General features: G+C 47.6%; 1 protein-coding gene across 1 annotated transcript; it reads right to left on the reverse strand.

Annotated features, from left to right (window-relative positions):
- Window positions 1-146: 146 nt before the first annotated feature.
- Window positions 147-2,650, reverse strand: LOC149349225 (transcription factor Adf-1-like). The gene is made up of 3 exons (XM_089578145.1): window positions 2,304-2,650; window positions 330-501; window positions 147-182 (listed from the first exon to the last, which is right to left on the reverse strand). Exons 1-2 carry the CDS (start codon window positions 2,470-2,472, stop codon window positions 467-469), a joined length of 204 nt encoding a protein of 67 aa, XP_089434271.1. The 5' UTR covers window positions 2,473-2,650; the 3' UTR covers window positions 147-182; window positions 330-466.
- Window positions 2,651-20,573: the final 17,923 nt, after the last annotated feature.

The raw sequence follows: 20,573 nt of genomic DNA on the forward strand, positions 1-20,573 counted from the left end.
AATACCATGAATTAAACGGCGTTTTCTTTTACATTTTAACTGAATCCACATATGAACTGTTTGATCAAGTTTTTTAATCATGTGACATGGGCAATGGAGGTACAACCAGTAAAGAATGAAAAGTTGTACACTGTTTCAAAACTTACTCTTGAGATCGGGTGAAATCAATGGTTGAATACAGCCTGAAAAAAAATGCAATCACACATGAGAAACACAAATATACAGTATCTATAGTAACCTAAATTTGTAGATTGTACCTGATACTGCAATCACAGAATGAATGCCCAAAGAGTGCATAATGATGCACACTGACAAAATATTCAACTTACATTGGCTCTCTCGATACGGGCTCCATTAGGGCCTGCATCTGCTCATAGTGCTTCCACTTCACAGTGGGGATGTCGGCAGCTCCGGCTCCACTCTTCATACTACATCTTATTTGGTTCCTCACTTTAGAAAATGTATCTTATGAATTTTTGAACTTTTTCTGACAGATGGCCCCTACAGGAAAAGAGAAAAGACTGGTGATCAAGCACAGATAGGAGAAATGAACTTTTCTGTCTTTTGTGTTCACGTGCTCTTTTCATCACTACAGCAACTTACAAACGTGCCATACAGTTCAGCGCATTCTAAACTTGTTAAAAGAAATATCGTTCTTTCGTTCCTGTCCAATGCTCTTGACAAGTCATGCCGGCATACGTTCGAGGAGGGTTTAAACATGCAAGTTGCACGTTTGCAGGGCGCGGGCTATCCGACCCACGTGATAGCTTCGGTTGCTGAATGCTTGCATCGCAAAAGGAAGGAAGCTTCTCGCCTGAGTCATGAACAAAGAGCAGAGGACAGGAAAAAGAAAAAGGATAGAGGAGACAAAGAAAAGTTGGCGGTGATACCTTACATGCATAAGGTATCACACAACCTCAAGAAGGTGGGTCAGCGGTCTCATGTTAAGGTCGTGTTCACGGCCCCTGAGAGGCTGGGGAGATTGTGCAGAATGAGTTGCCCGGTCAAAATGCGTAGACCCGACTGTACTATCAGACATAGGCAGACCTTCGTCCATTGTCGGCTGGGGGTAGTCTACAAGATCCCCTTGTCCTGCGGTAGATTCTACATCGGGCAAACGGGCAGATGCCTCAACGTTCGTCTAAAAGAGCATGCGAAGAAAGTCAGAGGTGGTGTCGACGGGCACCTGACTTTGCATTGTAAGACATGTGACTGTGACCCTCCTTGCCGTCCAATTTTTGAAGATACTGTAATCTTGTACCATCACCGCGACCAACTTACCAGGGAGATTGTTGAAGCGTCGAACATCGTGTGTTTTGGTCCGGATTGTGTCAGTGAACCTTCCGTTAATTTGTCGAAAAAAGAGCTTGCATATCTGGCACGATAAGCAGATGGCTGTCGAGGGGGTGTGTGTTATCTTCGATCCTGTTCTTTGTTGCCTTTCTGGACATGTGTATATATGCTCCCGATTTTGCAATAAACCGTCTGTTGAAAGTTAGCGCTTGTCTGTGTCTCCTCGCTTGTCCCGTCTTCTCTTGTGCGCTATTTATTTCCCTTAAGTAAGTCAGCGTTACTGTTCTGATTTATTTTATCTGTACTAGCTCCACAGCGCTCCAGCACGACCAGACCACTGCGACATCAGTTTTTGAATACACGATATATCTGACACCCACTGTTGTAAGAGGTGAAAAATTTGGGATTCGCCTTTCGCCACACGAAATAAATCGCTAAAAATGCATCGCGCTCACGGTCCGCCCCAGAGCTTGTCACGCAGCGCCCAGCGCTGCTACCGTGATGATATACACTCTAAGATATTCGTACGAGCTGAACATGCATAGGACAGGAGCTGGCAGTGGCACAAGCAAAGTAACGAAAGTACGTCGCGCGTGCTCGCACGAGCGGTGCGTGCATGCGATAGATGCAAACAGCGGCATAAGCAAAATAAGTGCGCCGGTTTTTCAGTGCGTAATGCATGCGTCGTACGATCGTGCGAGTCCGAATGCATGGTATAAAAGCTAGCAGCGGCGCGAAAACAACCATTCTTCCCGTAGGCTCAAAACGGGAAGACCACGCGAAACGTATACTGTATACGCCAAAACGTATACTCTACTGGCACTCGAAAACAGAGTTCTCAACAGCGGCATGAGCATGCGTCGTACACGATCGCGCATGGTCCGCATGCAAGGGATAAAAGTTCACAGCATAGCGAGAACAACGCGAAACGTACTACACTGGCATCCGAAAAAAAAAACAATTACCGCGTGCATCGGCGTCAAGCAAGATATAAAAGCAATTGTACGTACCGCTCACTCCCAGTTCCTTGCCGATCTTTTCCCAGAGCTCCTCCTTATGTGCCACGTCTTTAAAGTTCAGCTGCCGCTTGTCGTAAAGGATTGGGTTTTCCTTTATAGCGTCTAGTAGCATCTCCACCGAGAAAGCGCTAGCCCGGCCCGCTGCCATGCTTGCCGCCATGCTAGAATTTGTCCGGATATGACGTCAACGGCCCGTCGTCGCTTCCGCGGCGAAGGCGGAAAAATCGGTCCCGCACCGATCACCCTCTCCGCGCCGCTTTCCGCCTTCGTCGGCGTCAAAAGCGGCAGAATCTGGCCGAATCCGCTTCGCTCGCCGGAACTTTGGTGTAGTGTGAACGCGCCCTTAAAGTTGGCAATAACCCCCTGGTCCATAGGCTGCAGCTTGGCGGTAGTGTTTGGGGGCAGGAACAAAACCTCGACAGCGCTCAAGTGTGCGTTGACGTGATGCGCACTGCAGTTGCCAAGCAACATCCCAGGTAGCACCGAACATTAGAATAGTGTTATAAAAATGTTATGTAAGTTGGAGTAATGTTACATGTTGCATAGTAACTTTACATTAACATTAAAAATTAACATATAACGTTATAAGTTATATAGGAAACGTTCCTTTCACATTCTAAACAAACGTTGTTTTAATATAATCTTCTAAATTTTATTATAATGTTAGAGTCGCAACTATAAAACAACATTGCAAATATATTTCGAGCACAGATTTCCAGACATTTTCTCGCTGTTCTTAGAGTAAAGATGTTTTTCAGCTAACAGTACCTTGTAACCACATCTCTTAGATAGTACTCGCCATAGATTACATGAAGAGCCCCATTATTTTGTTACAAAACTTTAGTTATTACCCATTCCCACTGTCACTCATGGGACATCCCGCAGTAGCGAGTATATAAGCTCGGCGGCATGATATCCGTTTGGAGGTGAGTGAATACGAGTTGCTGTGCTGTAGTGTAGTGGAGAAGGTGACACTCTTGTTGTTGGTTCTTGCAGTGTTGTAAGTTGTGTGCCGTCACCGCTGGCAGGCCTGCATGCTTGTGCGGGGCTGCTTCACCATTTTCGAGAAAGTTTCATTTATGTTGTTTACATGTTTCATGCATGTTTGGGGAAAGTTATTCGAACATTTATATGTAACATTACAAAAACATTAGAAAAAAAGGACATTAAGGACATTGAAATAACATTTGAGCATAACAAAAATGTAACATTATCGCAATGTTTCGGGGCTACCTGGGATCAGCACCTTGCGCTTCTTACGGACCACCTCCTTGTCGAAGTCGGCAAGCCACTTGCCAAAAATGTCTCGCGTCATCCATGCCTTCTTATTGTTCACATACGTCACTGGCATAGACAGCACCTTGGCGAAACCACGTGGTTTCTTTGCCTTTCCAATGACCAACAGGTCTCGCTCATCAGAACCATCCATGTTCGCGCAGATTAGCACGGTAACACGGTTTTTGCTGTCTTTTCCTCCCACGCACTTGTCTGTCTTGGCCGCGAGAGTATTTGATGGCAGCAGTTGGAAAAATAGTCCAGTTTCATCTGCATTGTAGATGTCCTTGTCGGAATACGCAAGGATACGATCGCGGTGCTTGGCCATCCACTGCTGGAGCGACTCCTGGTCAACGGACGCGGCCTCCCCGACGATGTTTTTACATGTGATGTTGTGCCTGTCCTTGAATCTCTGCTCTGGAGCCACCCATTTCCTGGGTCCACTGAGCGGGATCTTCTTCGATCGCGCGTCCACGAACCACTTGTAAAGCGCGGCTTCTACGTCGCCGTAAGTGGCGCATCGGATCCTCTTTCGGTCCCTGCTGCCAACGTCGGCGTCGAGAACGGCGTCGATTTTGCTACCATTCTTGATTATCGTTGAAAGCGTGGACTGTGCAATGTCAAACTTCCGTGCGATAGCACTCTTCTTGACGTTTCGACGCACTTCGTCCAAAATGGCGAGCTTCGTCTTCAAAGACAACACCTTTCTCTTCCCCGTCGAAGTGCTGGGGCTCGCGAGGCTCGACATTGCAGAGAAATGGAGTCAGTTCAGAGAAAGGGGACAGCTAAGTAGGTCCGCTGAGGCGAAGCGGTCACGAAATATAAAAAGAAGCGGAACAAGACAGGAAACTGTGATGGCGACAATGCGGGCAGAAAACAAGTGACAATGGCGTCACGCGCAATCTCAGTAGCGTTCGCCGTGCTCCCAACCTGGAACAGAGCGACACTGCGTTCAGTTGTCCGTTCACCAGCTAGATCAAGTCGAATAACTCTGTCCTTATAAACAGCATACAACGACCCGCGATAACGATAAAAATGAGCCACGCTTCCAACATGCACAATGCTGCCGCGCTTTCTCCCTGCCTTGCGCACCGCGGCACCGACATAAAACAAAGCGCGCGCTGCCACACCTCCTGCAGACTGCAGTCCAGCCGTGGCGCCGACTGCCTGGGAGAAATAGAGAACCGCGATTGGCCAAGACGGCCGCTCTCTGTGACGTCATCGAAAAAAAAAAATCGTCTCTATTCTTTTTACATTTTTCCCCTGCGCGGCATGCTCTACCGCTCTACGCCGTGACGCCGTTCAAGGACGGCGCAACACGTGACCGGCGTGCCATGCGATGCAGTGAAGCAACCTTTCGCTCCGCAGGAGAGCAGACGACGCCACGAAAGGACGCCGTCAGACGAATTTTGCTCTTACTTTCGCGGAAAAAATCGCCTCAAGGACGCAAAAATGTGTTGATTGGCAGATTATTTTTCGGTTGGTATTAAATCTCTTCGTTATATCCGCTGACGCGCTCTTATTTACTTCGTTAAAACCGGACCCAAAATGTATTGAAAATGCAAAAATGGGAATGGGAAATTGAAATCCCTTCGTTATAACCGCTATTTCGCTATAAGTGGCTTCGTTATAAACGGGCTATATATATATATATATATATATATATATATATATATATATATATATATATATATATATATATATATATATAATAAGTTGGGGAAGTCACATTGAAAAACTTAACAGATTTATTCAACGTTTCGACCAGGGACTGGTCTTTTTCTTCTTGAAAAAGACCAGTCCCTGGTCGAAACGTTGAATAAATCTGTTAAGTTTTTCAATGTGACTTCCCCAACTTATTATATTTTTAATCAGTTGCCTTGAAGATTTTGTTATCCCTTATATATATATATATATATATATATATGTATATAGGGTGTCCCAGCTTACTTGGACCAATATTTATAAAAAACTAAGCGTTCTTCAGAACTAAAATCGCGTGGATGTTAGGGTTCATATAAAATTACAGTACCATTTTTTTCGCTCATCCTATTTGAATAATTTGTCGAGATAAATAAATTAACTCTTTAAATATAGCTTGAAACTTTCAGGCCTCAATAGGAAAGTTGTGGAGCTCCACAAATATTGTTCAAACCAGGAACTTCCAAAGAGATTGACTTAGCGTGGCCGTTTTTTATTCGGGAAAATGAAATCCGGCGGAGTTTAAAAATACCACGTGACAGCGCGCTCCAGTGCGCCCGAATGCGCCGCGATTACAGCGCTCTCATTCGTGCTTTGTAAAAAGCGTCACTCGCTTCGCGCCTTTCGTGCTGCCCAAGACAGGGCTTCGCGTTGTGCTTGGTTCCAAGATAAGCGCCAGTGGGTTTGAAAGAAAGCGCGGCTTCCTTTTTTCATCGTGATTCACACGACGTTATCAAGCTTTGTTATATGCGTCACTGCTTGTTGGGATCTTGCTCCCAAATTCGAACTCATGAGATTGTCGTCGTTCCTCCGCATGCATCCTGCTAACATGAGAGCGCAATTATCGCCGCAGAAACAGGAGCCGCGCTTTATTTCATCCGCCGTCCGTCCCCACTGGCACGGGCGGAGGTCGGAGGCATAATTCGGAGGCGGAGGCGTAATTGGGAGGTCGTGGGTTCGGATCCCACCGGCGGCATGTGGTTGTTTTTTCTTCTGCTTTTCTAATCAATTAGCTTTAAGCGGTAACATATTCAGTAATATTCTAAATTGATCAACACCACAAAATAAATAAATTATTAAAAAAAATTCCCCTGTGTCTCTTTCATCCCGGTCCCGGAGCTTAGGAGCCCGCTGTCCACCGAGGTCTTCTGTGGAGTGCTCGCGGCTTCGCACCTCCCGGCGCTTCCCCAGCCTGCCAGGTATGCCCCGACGACAGAACGACCGCCGCAACTGCCCTGTGACCCCACTCACCGCCCACATGAGAACCCACATGAGAACCGACAAGATCCAGCGACCTACGACCCCACTGAACCGAGACCGCCGCCACTGACCAGAGACCCCAATAACCACCGACCCTCACACGAGAAACAAGTACCCCAGCCCCTGCCATTGGGTGTGTCCACGGGGCTCAACGTTGACTTCCAGAAACCGGTGGCTCCTCAGTCTTGGTGGAACTGGCTTCACCCGCTCATCATCTCTTTGATCGTGACGGCAAGCCCTTCATCTTCTCTTCTCTGTTCATACGTTCTGCCACGCCCATCGTCGCGTCCTGCTTGTCATCGTCTGTGCCATTTTTCTAGTTCGCGCTATCGGTACGATCGCTCGGTGGCCCCGAATCATGTGACGGACTAGAAGACGGCGAAGCGGGCAGTGGCATGGGCAGGAGCGCTCGTGCTAGGCTCGCAGACATGAAATCATATCATCGCCATCCATCATCTAGTCCTCTCTTCATCGGCTTGCCCTCAGGTGACAATATATATATGCTGTCTTTAATGTTTAAGAATTTCAAAATATTCAATTTTTATTACCTGTCATATTTATTGTTTAGAAAATTTGAAACGTTCAATGGACTTTCAAATAAAAATATTTCTACATCTCTACTGGACGATGCTGTTCCTTTGTAGCATTCATATATATCACAAATATGATGCAACTGACACCGCTAGCTGCACTGAACTATAAAAGTTTCTATCTGTAGATTAAAAAATAACTTTTTTTTGGAACTAATCGTGCCCCCAGCTATGCCTGCATTATACTAACCCGCACTTTGTTCATTCAACCTGGTGATAAGTTAACGAATTGTGCAAATTTCTATTTTACCTCGTCATAACTTATCTCAGCTGAAGATACGTTCACCTACTAGAAATGTATTTTGATTCTTTTTTCTTCGGGGAAGCTGCCGTTCTAAGAAAGTTACTTAATCAAAGAGCGGTTAATATTCAGATAATGTCATTTCATGCAGCCGGGAACATTTGTTTTATAACATGTACTGATTGGTTCACAGCTGAAGTGTTGAACCAAACAATTAAACCTTAGTAACAGAAAGGGTATGGTTATTTTGTATGGAAAGCACATTGCATAAATATAATCTCAGTCAGGAGAAATGGGAGCTAGGTTACCGCTTCGAGTGTGTCCCGTGCGTCGGTGCTGGCCTAACAATGCAAGAGGAATTCATTGACTGCGCACTGGAAAATATAATATGATATCATATAATAAAGCACATTAAACGTGCACGATTTTTGCTGCGAAAGAAGCTCCACCGCGCATTTAAACTGGCTTAGGAATTGTACAATCTCTTCAATTAGATACCAGTCTTCGACACCAGGGAACGGGCGCCCTACACTGTAAACAAAAATATACCCAAAAGGGAGTAAACATGGTGGCGGCCACCCTTTTTACTCCATTTGTGAAAACATTTACTCCATGAGTAGGGAGTAAAAAGGTGGACTGTCCTCCATTTTACTCCCATGAGGGAATAATGGAGTTAAAATGAGGATTTACCAGCATTTACTCCAGTCTAGAAAGGGAGTTAGAAAGGAATTTTAATGAGGAAAAGGTGGAGAGGTCGGCCGGTGGTAACAGAAAGGGAGTTAATTGTGTCAAATACTCCCCAGTGCCGAAATGGAGTAAAAAACACCATTTTGTGCAATCCGCTCCGCCACCTAGTGTCTCGTCTGCTTCTGGTCAGTCGTCTGATAATGGCGCTGAGTGAAGACCGCTTGGTTACCATCGTCGCTGGATCTCCGTTCACTTCTGCTCCATCACGGGCGCCTGCCGCGGTACAAGATATTGGCTTGTCGCCGTTTTCCGCTACAGTACGGTACTTAATTGAATTGCTCCTGTGAAGCCTCCAGTGCTCTAATCATACCTAACTTTCCTTTGTTTGTGTCGCCACCCCGTTACAGCCCCCCTTTAGGCCTAATTCTCACAGGCTTTTTTCAGTGTGGTCCTCGCAATGTATTGCAGCAGATTATGTATTTCATGAACATGGAACTGTGATATAGAACATAGTGTCAACCCTGAGCTCTTGACTGAGCTCATGAGGCTATATTTTTCCTCAGTGATATTGAAAAGCCAAGCCTTAATGAAGTGAATATGGGAACAAACACTGCCATTCGCAACTACCATCAGGGGTGTTTTCAACCTTTCTGTTCTGGTTTTTAGTCAAATATAGCGTGGTGCATGACCGTGAAAACTACCCAGCGACTCCTTCTCAGTTTTGAACTACTGATTATAATGTTACATCCCTTTATCTACAAACACGGCCAACCAAACGAGCTCGTACAGCAAAGGGAGACGACAAGCAGACTCCTGCCGCCTACGCCGCCGCTGGACTTGCAGACGGCGAATAGAATGCGGGACGCGCATACCTCGGCACCTATAGAGGTGGCTCAATCACACTCACACTCACGCCCACTCGCACTCACATCCCCTCATTCACACTCACACTCATGTCCACTCACACTCGCAACCACTCACTCACATTCCCACTCATGACCACTCGCACTCACAACCACTCACTCGCATTCACACTCATGACTACTCGCACTCACAACCACTCACTCACACTCCCACTCATGTCCACTCACACTCACAACCACTCACTCACACTCGCACTCATGACCACTCGCACTCACAACCACTCACTCACATTCATGACCACTCGCACTCCCAACCACTCACTCACACTCACAACCACTCACACTCATGTCCGCTCACTCTCATTCACGTTCACTCACTCTTTCCTTGTTTGCTAACAACGGAGGGGTTGAGAGATTTACTGCCGCAGCCGACTGCCCTCATGGCTCCCCTAGCATAGCCTGTGTCGCAAAGATGGGGTGCTGAGTGGCCCAGGCTTTGTCGGGCTATTTGGCCAATTTTCACAGCTTCACTGCACGATGAAAGTGGTCACTGATCACGCATATTCCATGCACTGAATGGTACGCACGTGCGCTTCCGGGCTTGCTGCTGAGACAATGAGTGCCTGTTCAGCATCAGCTAAGATCCTTACAGAAGTTTTTGAACGGTGTTCATAGGCGTGCGCAGGGTTCTCCATGAAAATGAGCCATATTTCAGCGCAGTGCCCCCCCACCCCCACCCCCAACCTTCTCTCATAGGCCCTTACGGCCAGAACGGAGCGCAAAGGTGAGGAATGATTATAGAACATTTTTTTCCATGCGATGTAATTTCAATATATACAAGATATTTTTCAGCAGTACTTTTTATTTTAATCTGTAACATCGGCAGAGGAGTATATGGTATAGAGAGGATAAGCCGCTGGTTCCTTCACACTCAAAATGTGAACGAAGGGAGGGGAAAGGTGCTTGCCAGAGTTTCCACAAGAGGTCTTGTCTTCATCCTGACAAACACGGCCCTCTTGTTGAAAGCACACTGAGGCTTCCGGCTCCCTTGTTCACCACGTGAGTACCGGCAGAGGAAGGCATGTCACTGCGACGCTGAAGTATCAATGTAACATCCCGCTTCCAGAGTAATTTCCATTCTCTCTAAACCCCAGCAAATGTGACACATGTTTTTTTTTTCACTGTCACAGCAAAAAAGAACTTGAAAAGCTTGCCTCAAAATGACCCGGACAGTAAACAGTTCTTGAACGCAACATCATGGGTCTTCGGCCACTAAAAAACCTGATTGGACATAACGCTGCCCTGTAAACTGTGACGGAACAGGTCCGACAAGTAATTGTATGAGGCAGACTTGGCGATTAGGGGGCTTAGACGATTGAGGGAAAGAGCGGGGGGGGGGGGCACCTCCCTCCCTTGTGCGCGCGCCTATGACGGTGTCTAAGTAAAAATAATGAATTTGTCTTGGGAATAGTATTGGATGGTGTCTAATTACCAATATTTGGTCTTGCTTGACAATGACGTTCCGTGACTCTGCATGAACACATTGGAGTCAAGTGGCGACTATGAATACTTTTCGCGGCATGGAAAACGGAGCGTGTTTTTCAAACGATCGAATGATTTCCTCACGCAAAGGAAAATAGCTGGAATGGGCCACAAGTAGAGGATTTCCCCGCGTAATAACGATGCTAGGGGTAGTTGCCATTATCAGTCCATTTACAAAACCTCCTAAGCTACTAAGTGTGACCGATCTGTGGACATGTCTGCAGTGCAGAACGTTTTCTGCATTGCACATAATCCCGGTCTGAAAGAGGTTTTACAAACCAGCGCGATGTTTTTGAGGCTAGTGCGTGCGGAGACCACGTGCGCATCCGCGTGGTGATAGGGGGTGCTTACATTTCACCTGATTATTCTTCAACGTCGTTCGCGGAAGAATGCGTATGCAGGTAACTTGTGAGCCATTTTGTAGCGCGCGCCTTACTTCACTGAAAACATGAAAAATAAACAAAATTGCATTTCACAAGCTTCTTTCGATTTCACTCCCCCAGTGACAAAGCTTAGGCGAAAAGTAGGTCAAGTTTTCGCATGGGTCTGGCCGAATCAACAAATTACAGCCAGAGCAAAGCTCTGCAATGCACACACCTGGGCACACAAAAAAACCCAAGAGTCCACTGCAGACCTCGAGATCCCATCTTACGGTAGCTATTGCCAAGAAGCGGACAGTCGTTTCAGCAGTAAGCATCGTAACTCTTGTGTAAATGAGATCGAGCCGTACGGGGAGCGTGGCAAGATATACCTGTCTATATTTTCAGGACTGGCAATGCGAAATTCGATAAAGGATCTCACAAAACTTGTAGCGGCACATTGCATCCGCGAAGGGTCTGCGCCCGTGCCAATGGAGAACTACAAATGCAACGAAATATTGCCGTTCCTGTGCCAGCGGAATCCTCTGCTTCGACTGTCCAAAGACACGAGCATGATGCCTTATGCTGCCTCGAGCGCCCTCAGTAGTCAATATTTGCTTCCCTCAGCTGTCAACAACATGAAAATAGCTAAGCGGGTATCGTCGTCGCGAAACATACGCGACAGACTTCGCTGTCGCGTCCACCCACCACTCACATCCATTCATTGCCACTCACCTCCACTCACAACCACTCATTGCCACTCACGTCCACTCACAACCACTCATTGCCACTCACGTCCACTCACAACCACTCATGTCCACTCACATCTACTCATCAAACATGTCCACTCACCACTCACCTCTACTCACGCTCACATCCACTCACTCGCACACACACACACATCTCCACTTACACTCACATCCACTCACTCATACACTCATGGCCACCCATGCTGACATCCACTCACTCGCACTCACACTCATGACCACCGGCACTCATATCCACTCACTCGTACTCACACTCGGGTCTACTCAAACTCACAACCACTCACTCGCACTCACACTCGTGACCGCCCTCACTCACATCCACTCACTCGCACTCACACTCACGTCCACTCACTCACACTCACACTAACAGACGTGAGTGTGAGTGAGGCGATATGAGTGCACTCATGAGTGAGTGTGCCGACCTATGGGGACGCGGAGTAACATTAGGGCAGCGCAGTTTCCCAAGTTGGGTTGCCGGCGCCCCGCAGAGCTACTGCCCGTTTCCGCTGCTGTCACTGTAAGAATGAGTCTGAATGAGGATAAATAAACTATAAACATCACGCCATTTTCGGGCTCCATATCTATAAGGGAGTAAAAAATTTACTCCCTTTTCACTCCTTAATAACTCCCTTATATAAGGGAGTAAATGAAAAACACCATACATATGGAGTAAAAGAAACCTCATTTTGGGTGTGCGTTAGAGGACAAGCCATTGACTCCCTTTTGGGTGTTTTTTTGCTAACAGTGCAGCCGAGTCAACCACTTCCTGAGCGCAGCCTTATTCGCGACGAGGCTCTCGAACATATAGGCACGGAAGATAGGGCGAAAAGTCGCAAACCAGCAGAATACAGCAGCCAGCCAGCGCGAGACACTTCAATGTCTTCTCTTTCATGCGCCACCTGAGAACACCAGGTGGAAATATGCTATGCCACCTGGTCGGTGTGTTCAGATTAACTGTTACTGCCCCTACCCGCGCTACTGGAGTGGCGTTGCACGCATGATTGCTGATTTGACAGCCTTCATCAAGTACAGTATCATTTTCGTCATGTTCAAGCGCTTCGGCTGTACTGACCAACGACAGCACTGCCGCATTCAGTTAGGAGTCCGCTATCTCCTCCAGGTCGAAGGTTCGGTAGTGCACCGTCTTCACAATGTCACGGAAGTTGACTAGCAACCACTGATATCCTTCGGACGGCCCACAGAGGTCTATTTCGGATGTATCATACGTCCACTGAACATCCGCAAACAGCCGGTAGACGTCCGTCGGCCGTCCGAAAGGAGGTCAAAGGTATACGGTTCGCCCTCCGACGGACGTCCAGTTGAGTACGTCCATTGGCGGATCTTTCTCGAATATTCGCATATATGGTGCATGCGTGCTTTTTTCACCCCGCGCGATGCAATAAAACGAAACACAATTTGATGCATAGCAGGCATATTTTATTGGGGTTGATGATACATCAGCAGAGCAATGGGTTATATTCGGATAATATCTTAAATGTGACAAGCTTGGTACACACATCCATTACCTTCCTACCCACAGGATTTCTGAAAAAAAAAGAACGCGGTAAACACCAGTCATGTGAAACAAATGGCACAATGTAGTAGCCCAAGTAAAACACTAGAACCAATTAATAGAAGTGTTTAATGCTGCAAGTATAACAGACAATGCACTTTAACGAACACCTCAATAAGTATAAGACATTAACAGCTCTCACTTTTCCACACCATATTTGACAATGTATCTGTTCTTTATTTATTCTCATGGGCCTTAAGGCACTAACCTGTGCAGCACTGTACGCGACTGTGCACATAAAACCGCAAAGCTTCCGTTGCGAACCACTGCGAACTACACGTGCTCCCTATGGTCAGCCTTTTTGCGCGTTGGCACTCTTTACATAGGAACAGTGAACCTAGTGATGCCTTAAAAATTAACAAAAATACTCCGTCCCGCAACTTTGAAGAGGAGTGGGAATTAGCCGCGCGAGTTGAGGGCTCCAGCAGCTGTGGGATGTAGGCTCCCGAAAGTGTGAGAACAGCACACACTTGTGGAAGCCATCTCCTCGGGCTTACTGCTCCCACTGTCCTGTGAACGAATGTTATATGAGCATGCTATATTGTCCTAGAAGCAAGTTCCAAGAAGTGCACTTGATGCATACCTTCGTAGGCAATCACATGTGCACTAAGCTTTCTTTAACCGAAGATCGACGCTGTGCGGCATTTCAGCGCTCCAGAAGAGCTTCAGGCGCTTCCCGTATGTTTCGAATTGTTTAAGTTACATGCTACTGTCGTCCACGTACCGAACAAAGCCACGCATTATAGTAACAGAGCTATAAAGCAGCACAACACTACGCAACAAATCAACAACAACGCTACGTAGCCGTACTGATGGATTGGATTGGACTGACCGCGAACTGACATCTATGATGATGGTGATAGCAGAATGCGCGGGAGTTTTGATATTTACAAATGGTTTCAATGGCAAGTTTAGCTAGCAAAGCGGTGGACATGTCGCACAACTCCACTAATTTGTAGAAGTTTTATAGATATAAAACTAGTCATTGAGTTCCTTCAAAATTCTGCAACACCTGCTTCTCCTCTTAGATAAATTTAGCCCGTTGGCGGCTCTTGCACCGCCGGTAGGAGTGGAATCGCACCAATTTACAAACATCTTCGCGTCAAACCCTCCAACTGGTGCAAATAAAGAAGATTTGCGGAATAAGTCTTTCGCGGTTAAAAAAGCAAACTGCATAGTATACACAGTATACATACATGAAAGGCGCGAATTCTCTGTGGAAAAAAAAAACGTACATACTCATGGCCTGGGAAAATACTTTTCCTTACATCTTTCGGACGTACACCTCGTCTCTCATATGGATATACAAAAGTAGATACAGTCCGTACCTTCGACGGACGTACGGAAAGGATATCAGAAGCCGAATTGCGTTCGTATGTCCGACGGACGTCCGATCTCGGCGCAGGACGTTAGGATCTAGCTCGGACGTATGACGGATATCTGTGGTTGCTTGGGCTGTTGAATTTTGGGACGCTTCCAAATCCGTCCTTGACAACCAGGTTGTATGGGCCGTGCCCAATACACAGGTGATGTTCCGTCTGCGCGAGATTTGCTGCGCGCTTCATGTTCGAGCCGGCGTCAGTGACTGCACACACTTCCTTTCCCACCATGTTGAATTCTTCGAGGCACCTTTGAAACTCATTCATGATGGCATCACATGTATGTCAGTCGGTCATGTGTCTCGGGCTCGTAGTTCTCTTAAATAAAAACAGCAACCATTACACTCTGAAACAGCACAGCAAGAAAAAGATCAAAATATTCTAATTCAGGATTCTTACATGAATTGGTCTGTTCTCATTTCAATCACTCTCTGTCAAAACCCGGCCCTCTTTTCCTCCCCATTAAAATTGACCACTTTTTCAGCGTTCGCTACACTTGCCCAGTATTAATGCAATCATAATGCTTTCGTGATATAATAAATATACGTTTTCAAGATAGAAGCAAGAACGAAGCATGCGGGCTTTATTTTTTTGTCTTTGCCTTGCTCTCAAAAGCTCACGCAAGTTTAAAGTAAATAAAAACTTTAGAAAAGTATAGTGCAAGCACGCGCTGCAAGTTAATACATGGGTTGAGGTACGCGCTTATTGCTATCAGTACTCTAAAAAGAGCATGCTACACATACCGTCAATATGGTGACAAGTGAACGTGATGTAGGCTCGCGCCTGTAGCTGTCGGTCCGCAGATCGTACGTGACGGCACAAAACCTCGACCGCTCAGTTACCATCTTCTTCACCTGTCCACGCATGGCACGGTACACATCATCCAGGGCTGCCCTCGACAAGGTCGTTCGGTCAGGGAGCTCTTGGAGCTCTCTGATCACTCCATATTTTGTGAAGAAGTCCTACAGAAGAGAAATAAACTCACTCTGTGTTCACACATACATTATCGCAGAAGAAACGCAAATGCTTAGACTGCGTTATAGTCGTAACCCAGCTGTAACCCCTCTCCCTTCACTATGTTAAAAGGCAGCAGGTCCCTGGTGATCAAAAGGACAAGATCTCTGGCGAGCGTGCTCTTTCTTGACGATGTAGTTGTTGTCTTGCACCTGGGAACCATCCGGAAATAAATAATCCTTAACCGTCGCGGCTGTCTTGGCTGTCCCCTTCTTGCAGTCGTCTTGCAGTTTGTGAGCGTCCATCAATTAAGTGTCTCTGCATGTCCGACGTGCTTGCTCTAACGTAGCGTTTTACCTTGCAGCTGCGGAGGAAACAGGTGAATATTAAAATTCTCACAATGAAATGGCAAAGCGGCCTAGTAAAGTAGTTCCATAAAGAACAAAAGGTTTGGTTTATTCGGGTTTAACGTCCCAAAGCAACTCAGGCTATGAGGAACACCGTAGTGAAGGGTTCCGGAAATTTCGACCACCTGGGGTTCTTTAACGTGCACTGACATCGCACAGTACACGGGCCTCTAGAATTTCGCCTTCATCGAAATTCAGCCGCCGCGGCAGGGATCGAACCCGCGTCTTTCGGGTCAGCAGCCGAGCGCCGCAACCACTGAGCCACTGCGGCGGGAAAGAACAGAAGGCGCGCTACCTACGATTCGAAAGGCTTTGAGTCGTCCTCCTCTGATGACTTAGCCAAACAGCTTTCACAGTAGTAGTCGGTTCCAACTCTCTTGTGCTTTCCCCCAGTGAGGTATGTTAAGTGCCCAAAATGTTTCCAAACAAAACTACTTTTCACTTTGGAATGCAGCGGAATAATGCGAAAACTTCCAACCGGCATCTTAAACACATCAGGGCTAGAAATTCTTATCTCGCTGCAAGTTGCATCTCCAGCGCTGATGCCGTCTTCAGACATATCGCCGATTCCACCCGCAACCACACTGCCTACAGCCCTCAAGTCGTGATTGCGATTGATGGGAGGACGCGCTCAGCGTGTACGCCTTGCTCGTAGTGCCGCTCCGGCCGCCTTTCGGTACTGTCACCGCTTCTCGGCTCCTCTTCATGCGCAACAAACGCCCAAAAGGCTCACCTCTTATGTCCAACGTTTCCTAAAGGTGAGCGCTTTCCAACCGCTACAGCCATTATTCGATCCAGTCCTCTCTTCTGACCGCACCGACGTCGTAAAGTTCGCTCCTCGCCAGCCGCCGCGCTGGTCCTCGCAACGCTGGAGGCTAGGCCTGTCACCGGCAGCGCACGTACCCCAACAGCCATGGAGGTGCAAGCGCAGGGCGACAACCTCGACCCTGAAACGTCCAGACCCAGTGAGTGGACCGCAGTACTCCGAGCATACCAGGTTCGAGAACCAAGCCCGAAAACCCTGGTTGTACCTCCCCAAACAGCCGTGTCCGCCGTCGGTGCTCAGGCCGAGGCTGCCCCTGCGCCCTTTAAGCCGACGTACCGTGCTCAACAGCAACAGCTGCGCGTGTCGCACGCAGTCTCGCAGCGATGCAAACACCTTGCTTCACTCCCGCCCGGCACTATACGGGTAGTTTTTCGACCGAGAGGCGGGCTCGCTTTGAACGGAGCCATGGCGCAGCCCCTTATGCAAGCCCTGCAAGTCATCGCCGATGGCCGGGACCTAGGGGACTTTCACCTCCGGATCCATCCTACGAATAGCACATTCACCGTCGCTACCCCCCAGGAAACAACCGTCCTGCACCTCGTCCAACTCAAGGAAGTGGTATAGCAAAACGTTCAGTTGGGCGAGTTGGTAGATATTCATGATTTGAACAGCGCGAACTACAAGGGACAAGAAAAGAAGGGACACAGGACGAGCGCTGACTCGCAACTAAAAGGTTTATTCACTGAAACCTTCTTATATGAAGAAACAATCAAAGGGAAGAAACAACACAAAAAAAAACCAAAAAGCATGAAACGCAACATTCGTCAGGTGCTCCCGAGAAAATTCATCTCCCTATCGCAAAGGAAAACAGATGGTTTGCTGACGCAATTCAGTTGCCCTGCGATGTGAAAAGCCTCGACAACTTCTCGTGTTGTCTGATCACTATGGGTGTATAGTACACGTGTTTGATTGAATAATGCAGTGCATTTTTTCTTTTTCTTTTTCATGACTTTACATTCTAGACAATGTTTGACCAAATGTGAAAGGTCATCACCATTGTTTAAGTTGTTCCTGTGCTCTTGTAGGCGCTTGTTAAGTCAACGCCCTGTCTGACCAATGTAACGCGATCCACAGGAAAGGGGTACACTGTATACAACACATGTTTTACAGGCCACAAACTTATCCCTGTGCGCAACGCCACATCCTTCTTTTTTCTTCTTGGCCTCTTTCTTTCTTTCAATGGCAGGGCATATCTGTTTGAGCTTGGCGGGGGCTGAAAGGAACACGCCAACTTTGTACCTACTTGCTACGTTCTTTAGTCCGTGGGAGACGCGGTGAACATATGGCAAAACGGCAAATTTCTTCTTTTCAGGCTGGACGTCTGTCGTAAGCGGAGTGGCCTTAACAAGCGCCTACAAGAGCACAGGAACAACTTAAACAATGGTGATGACCTTTCACATTTGGTCAAACATTGTCTAGAATGTAAAGTCATGAAAAAGAAAAAGAAAAAATGCACTGCATTATTCAATCAAACACGTGTACTATACACCCATAGTGATCAGACAACACGAGAAGTTGTCGAGGCTTTTCACATCGCAGGGCAACTGAATTGCGTCAGCAAACCATCTGTTTTCCTTTGCGATAGGGAGATGAATTTTCTCGGGAGCACCTGACGAATGTTGCGTTTCATGCTTTTTGGTTTTTTTGTGTTGTTTCTTCCCTTTGATTGTTTCTTCATATAAGAAGGTTTCAGTGAATAAACCTTTTAGTTGCGAGTCAGCGCTCGTCCTGTGTCCCTTCTTTTTTTGTCCCTTGTAGTTCGCGCTGTTCAAATCATGAAGGAAGTGGTACTCTAAGGGACCAGTTACCCTGTCGCCGCCTACATCGCACCACCGCCCGCAGCTGTACGTGGAGTCATCTCGCAGGCCTACTCGGCGGAAACGCCGGAGCAGACGCTACGAGACCTCCAGACCCGCAACCCGGACGCTGATATCGCAGCACGCAGAATAGGGAGGACCTCTCAATATTAATCACTTTTGGGCACGGACCAGTTCCTCACACCATACGCTACATGAGTGTTGTTTTATAGATGCACGGTGTACAAGGGCAGTCCGGATGCCTGCACCAACTGTCGCCGGCCGGGCCACAGATATGACGTCTGCCCCCACCCCAAGACTGGTCTCTGCACGCGGTGCGGAGACAAGCATGACCCGCAAGCTGTTCCTTCCTGCATCCCGATCTGCATTCTCTGTGGGGGCGAGCACCTCACGGGTACCGGCTCATGCAAGGCAAGATATCCAACTCCGAAACAACGCAGCCCACCGCCACAGAAGACAAAACCCTTTAGCAAGAAGGACTTTCCCCCTCTGCAAATGACCCTTCCCACTACCTCTACGTGGGCCTCCAAGGCCGCCAGGACTCATGCCCCGACCTCCCAGGACCAGGAAGTGACTGCTCTGCGGGAAGAGGTAAGGAAGCTCAAGGCAGTCATCTCTACCTCCACCCCCGCTGTACCCCCAACTCCTCCACCACAATCCTCCCCACCCACCTCGCCACCTGTCCAACCTCCTTCGAAAAAGAGGAGGCCTGATGAGAGGCCACCGCAACCCATAGACTTGGAAGCTAAATTTTAGGACTTCGCCGAAAACTTAGAAGCCAGGCTCGCAGAGCGCATTGCTGCACAGGTCACTGCACAGTGCCAACTTTTGATTGAAACTACCATTACCCGTTTAATAGATACTGTAATCACTAGCATCATGGCCAAGGTAGAGGAGCGTTTACCTCACCTTATTCTTAGCCTCTCACCGGCCTCTCCTCCCAGTGCCACCCCCCACACCCCTCCTTCGCCCCTCCACCCTACAGCATGGCTCCTCCGACGGACCATAATTCTTTACAGATTATTCAATGGAACTGCAGGGGCTTTCGGCGTGAGCGCGATCCTCTGCAGCAAATTATCGCTACTTCCTCATCCCCACCAGACATCATCGCAATTCAGGACGCAAACGTTTGCAAACAACTTTCCGGATACGCTCTCATCCCCTCGGACTCTACTGATCTTCCTCAGGTGGTTACATACGTCTGTAACTCTTTACTTTATATGGAACGCACAATTACCACACCTATCACTCACACCTTCATCGAAATTTTACCTCCAACCCCTGCACAATCTCCCTTGTACGTTCTTAACTGCTATCTTCTACCACGACAGCCAGTTAATCTACTCATCATCATCATCATCATCATCATTTATTTACCCTTAAGGGCCCCAGGGGGCATTACATAAGGGGGGGGGGTCGAACAGTAATCAAGTCAAATCCGCTCAAATCCGCAACGGCTCAAATCCGCACGGCTCAAATCCGCACGGCTCAAATCCGCAACGCAATTGGCTGGATCAAACCCGCTACTCATTGCCGGTGACTTCAATTAACTGCGCCCACGTGGACTGGGGCTATCGGCGCACAAACCCCAGAGGCACAGTTCTCTGCAATGAAATGATGGTGCTCCACTTGTCCATCTTTAATGATTTTAGCCTGCCTACGCGTGTTGGTTAACTTATACCAGCCAGATCCCACGCTTGGAAGGAATGTGGCCCATTTGCAGTGGGAAAGAACGCAAACCACACTAGGCAGCGATCGCCACCTAATTCGCATAACACGAAACTATCGCCGCCCTCAGCGCAAATTTACCGTTAGAAAAACTAATTGGGACCAGCTACGATAATTTCGCCAGGAACACGTACAGTCAACACAGGTACCCTTCTACCTAGACACCTTGACTACCCAGTTACAGGAGGACATTCGCCAACATACCCAAACGCTAGACACTACCCCAGACACCTCCGCAATTGACAGTAAGCTCGCGCACCTCCTTCAAGCTCAAGAACGCATAACGCACAGG

This window comes from Amblyomma mixtum, chromosome 3 (genome assembly GCF_055824585.1).
Source record: "Amblyomma mixtum isolate Tamu chromosome 3, ASM5582458v1, whole genome shotgun sequence".
In the NCBI taxonomy this organism is placed as follows: Eukaryota; Metazoa; Arthropoda; class Arachnida; order Ixodida; family Ixodidae; genus Amblyomma; species Amblyomma mixtum.

Bases quoted from the DNA above. Each gene is read 5' to 3' on its own strand.
- LOC149349225 (XM_089578145.1), bottom strand. From the start codon at position 2,472: ATGGCGGCAAGCATGGCAGCGGGCCGGGCTAGCGCTTTCTCGGTGGAG. The intron at 502-2,303 runs GTACGTACAATT...CTTTTCCTGTAG, and splicing joins CAAGGAACTGGGAGTGAGCG to GGGCCATCTGTCAGAAAAAG.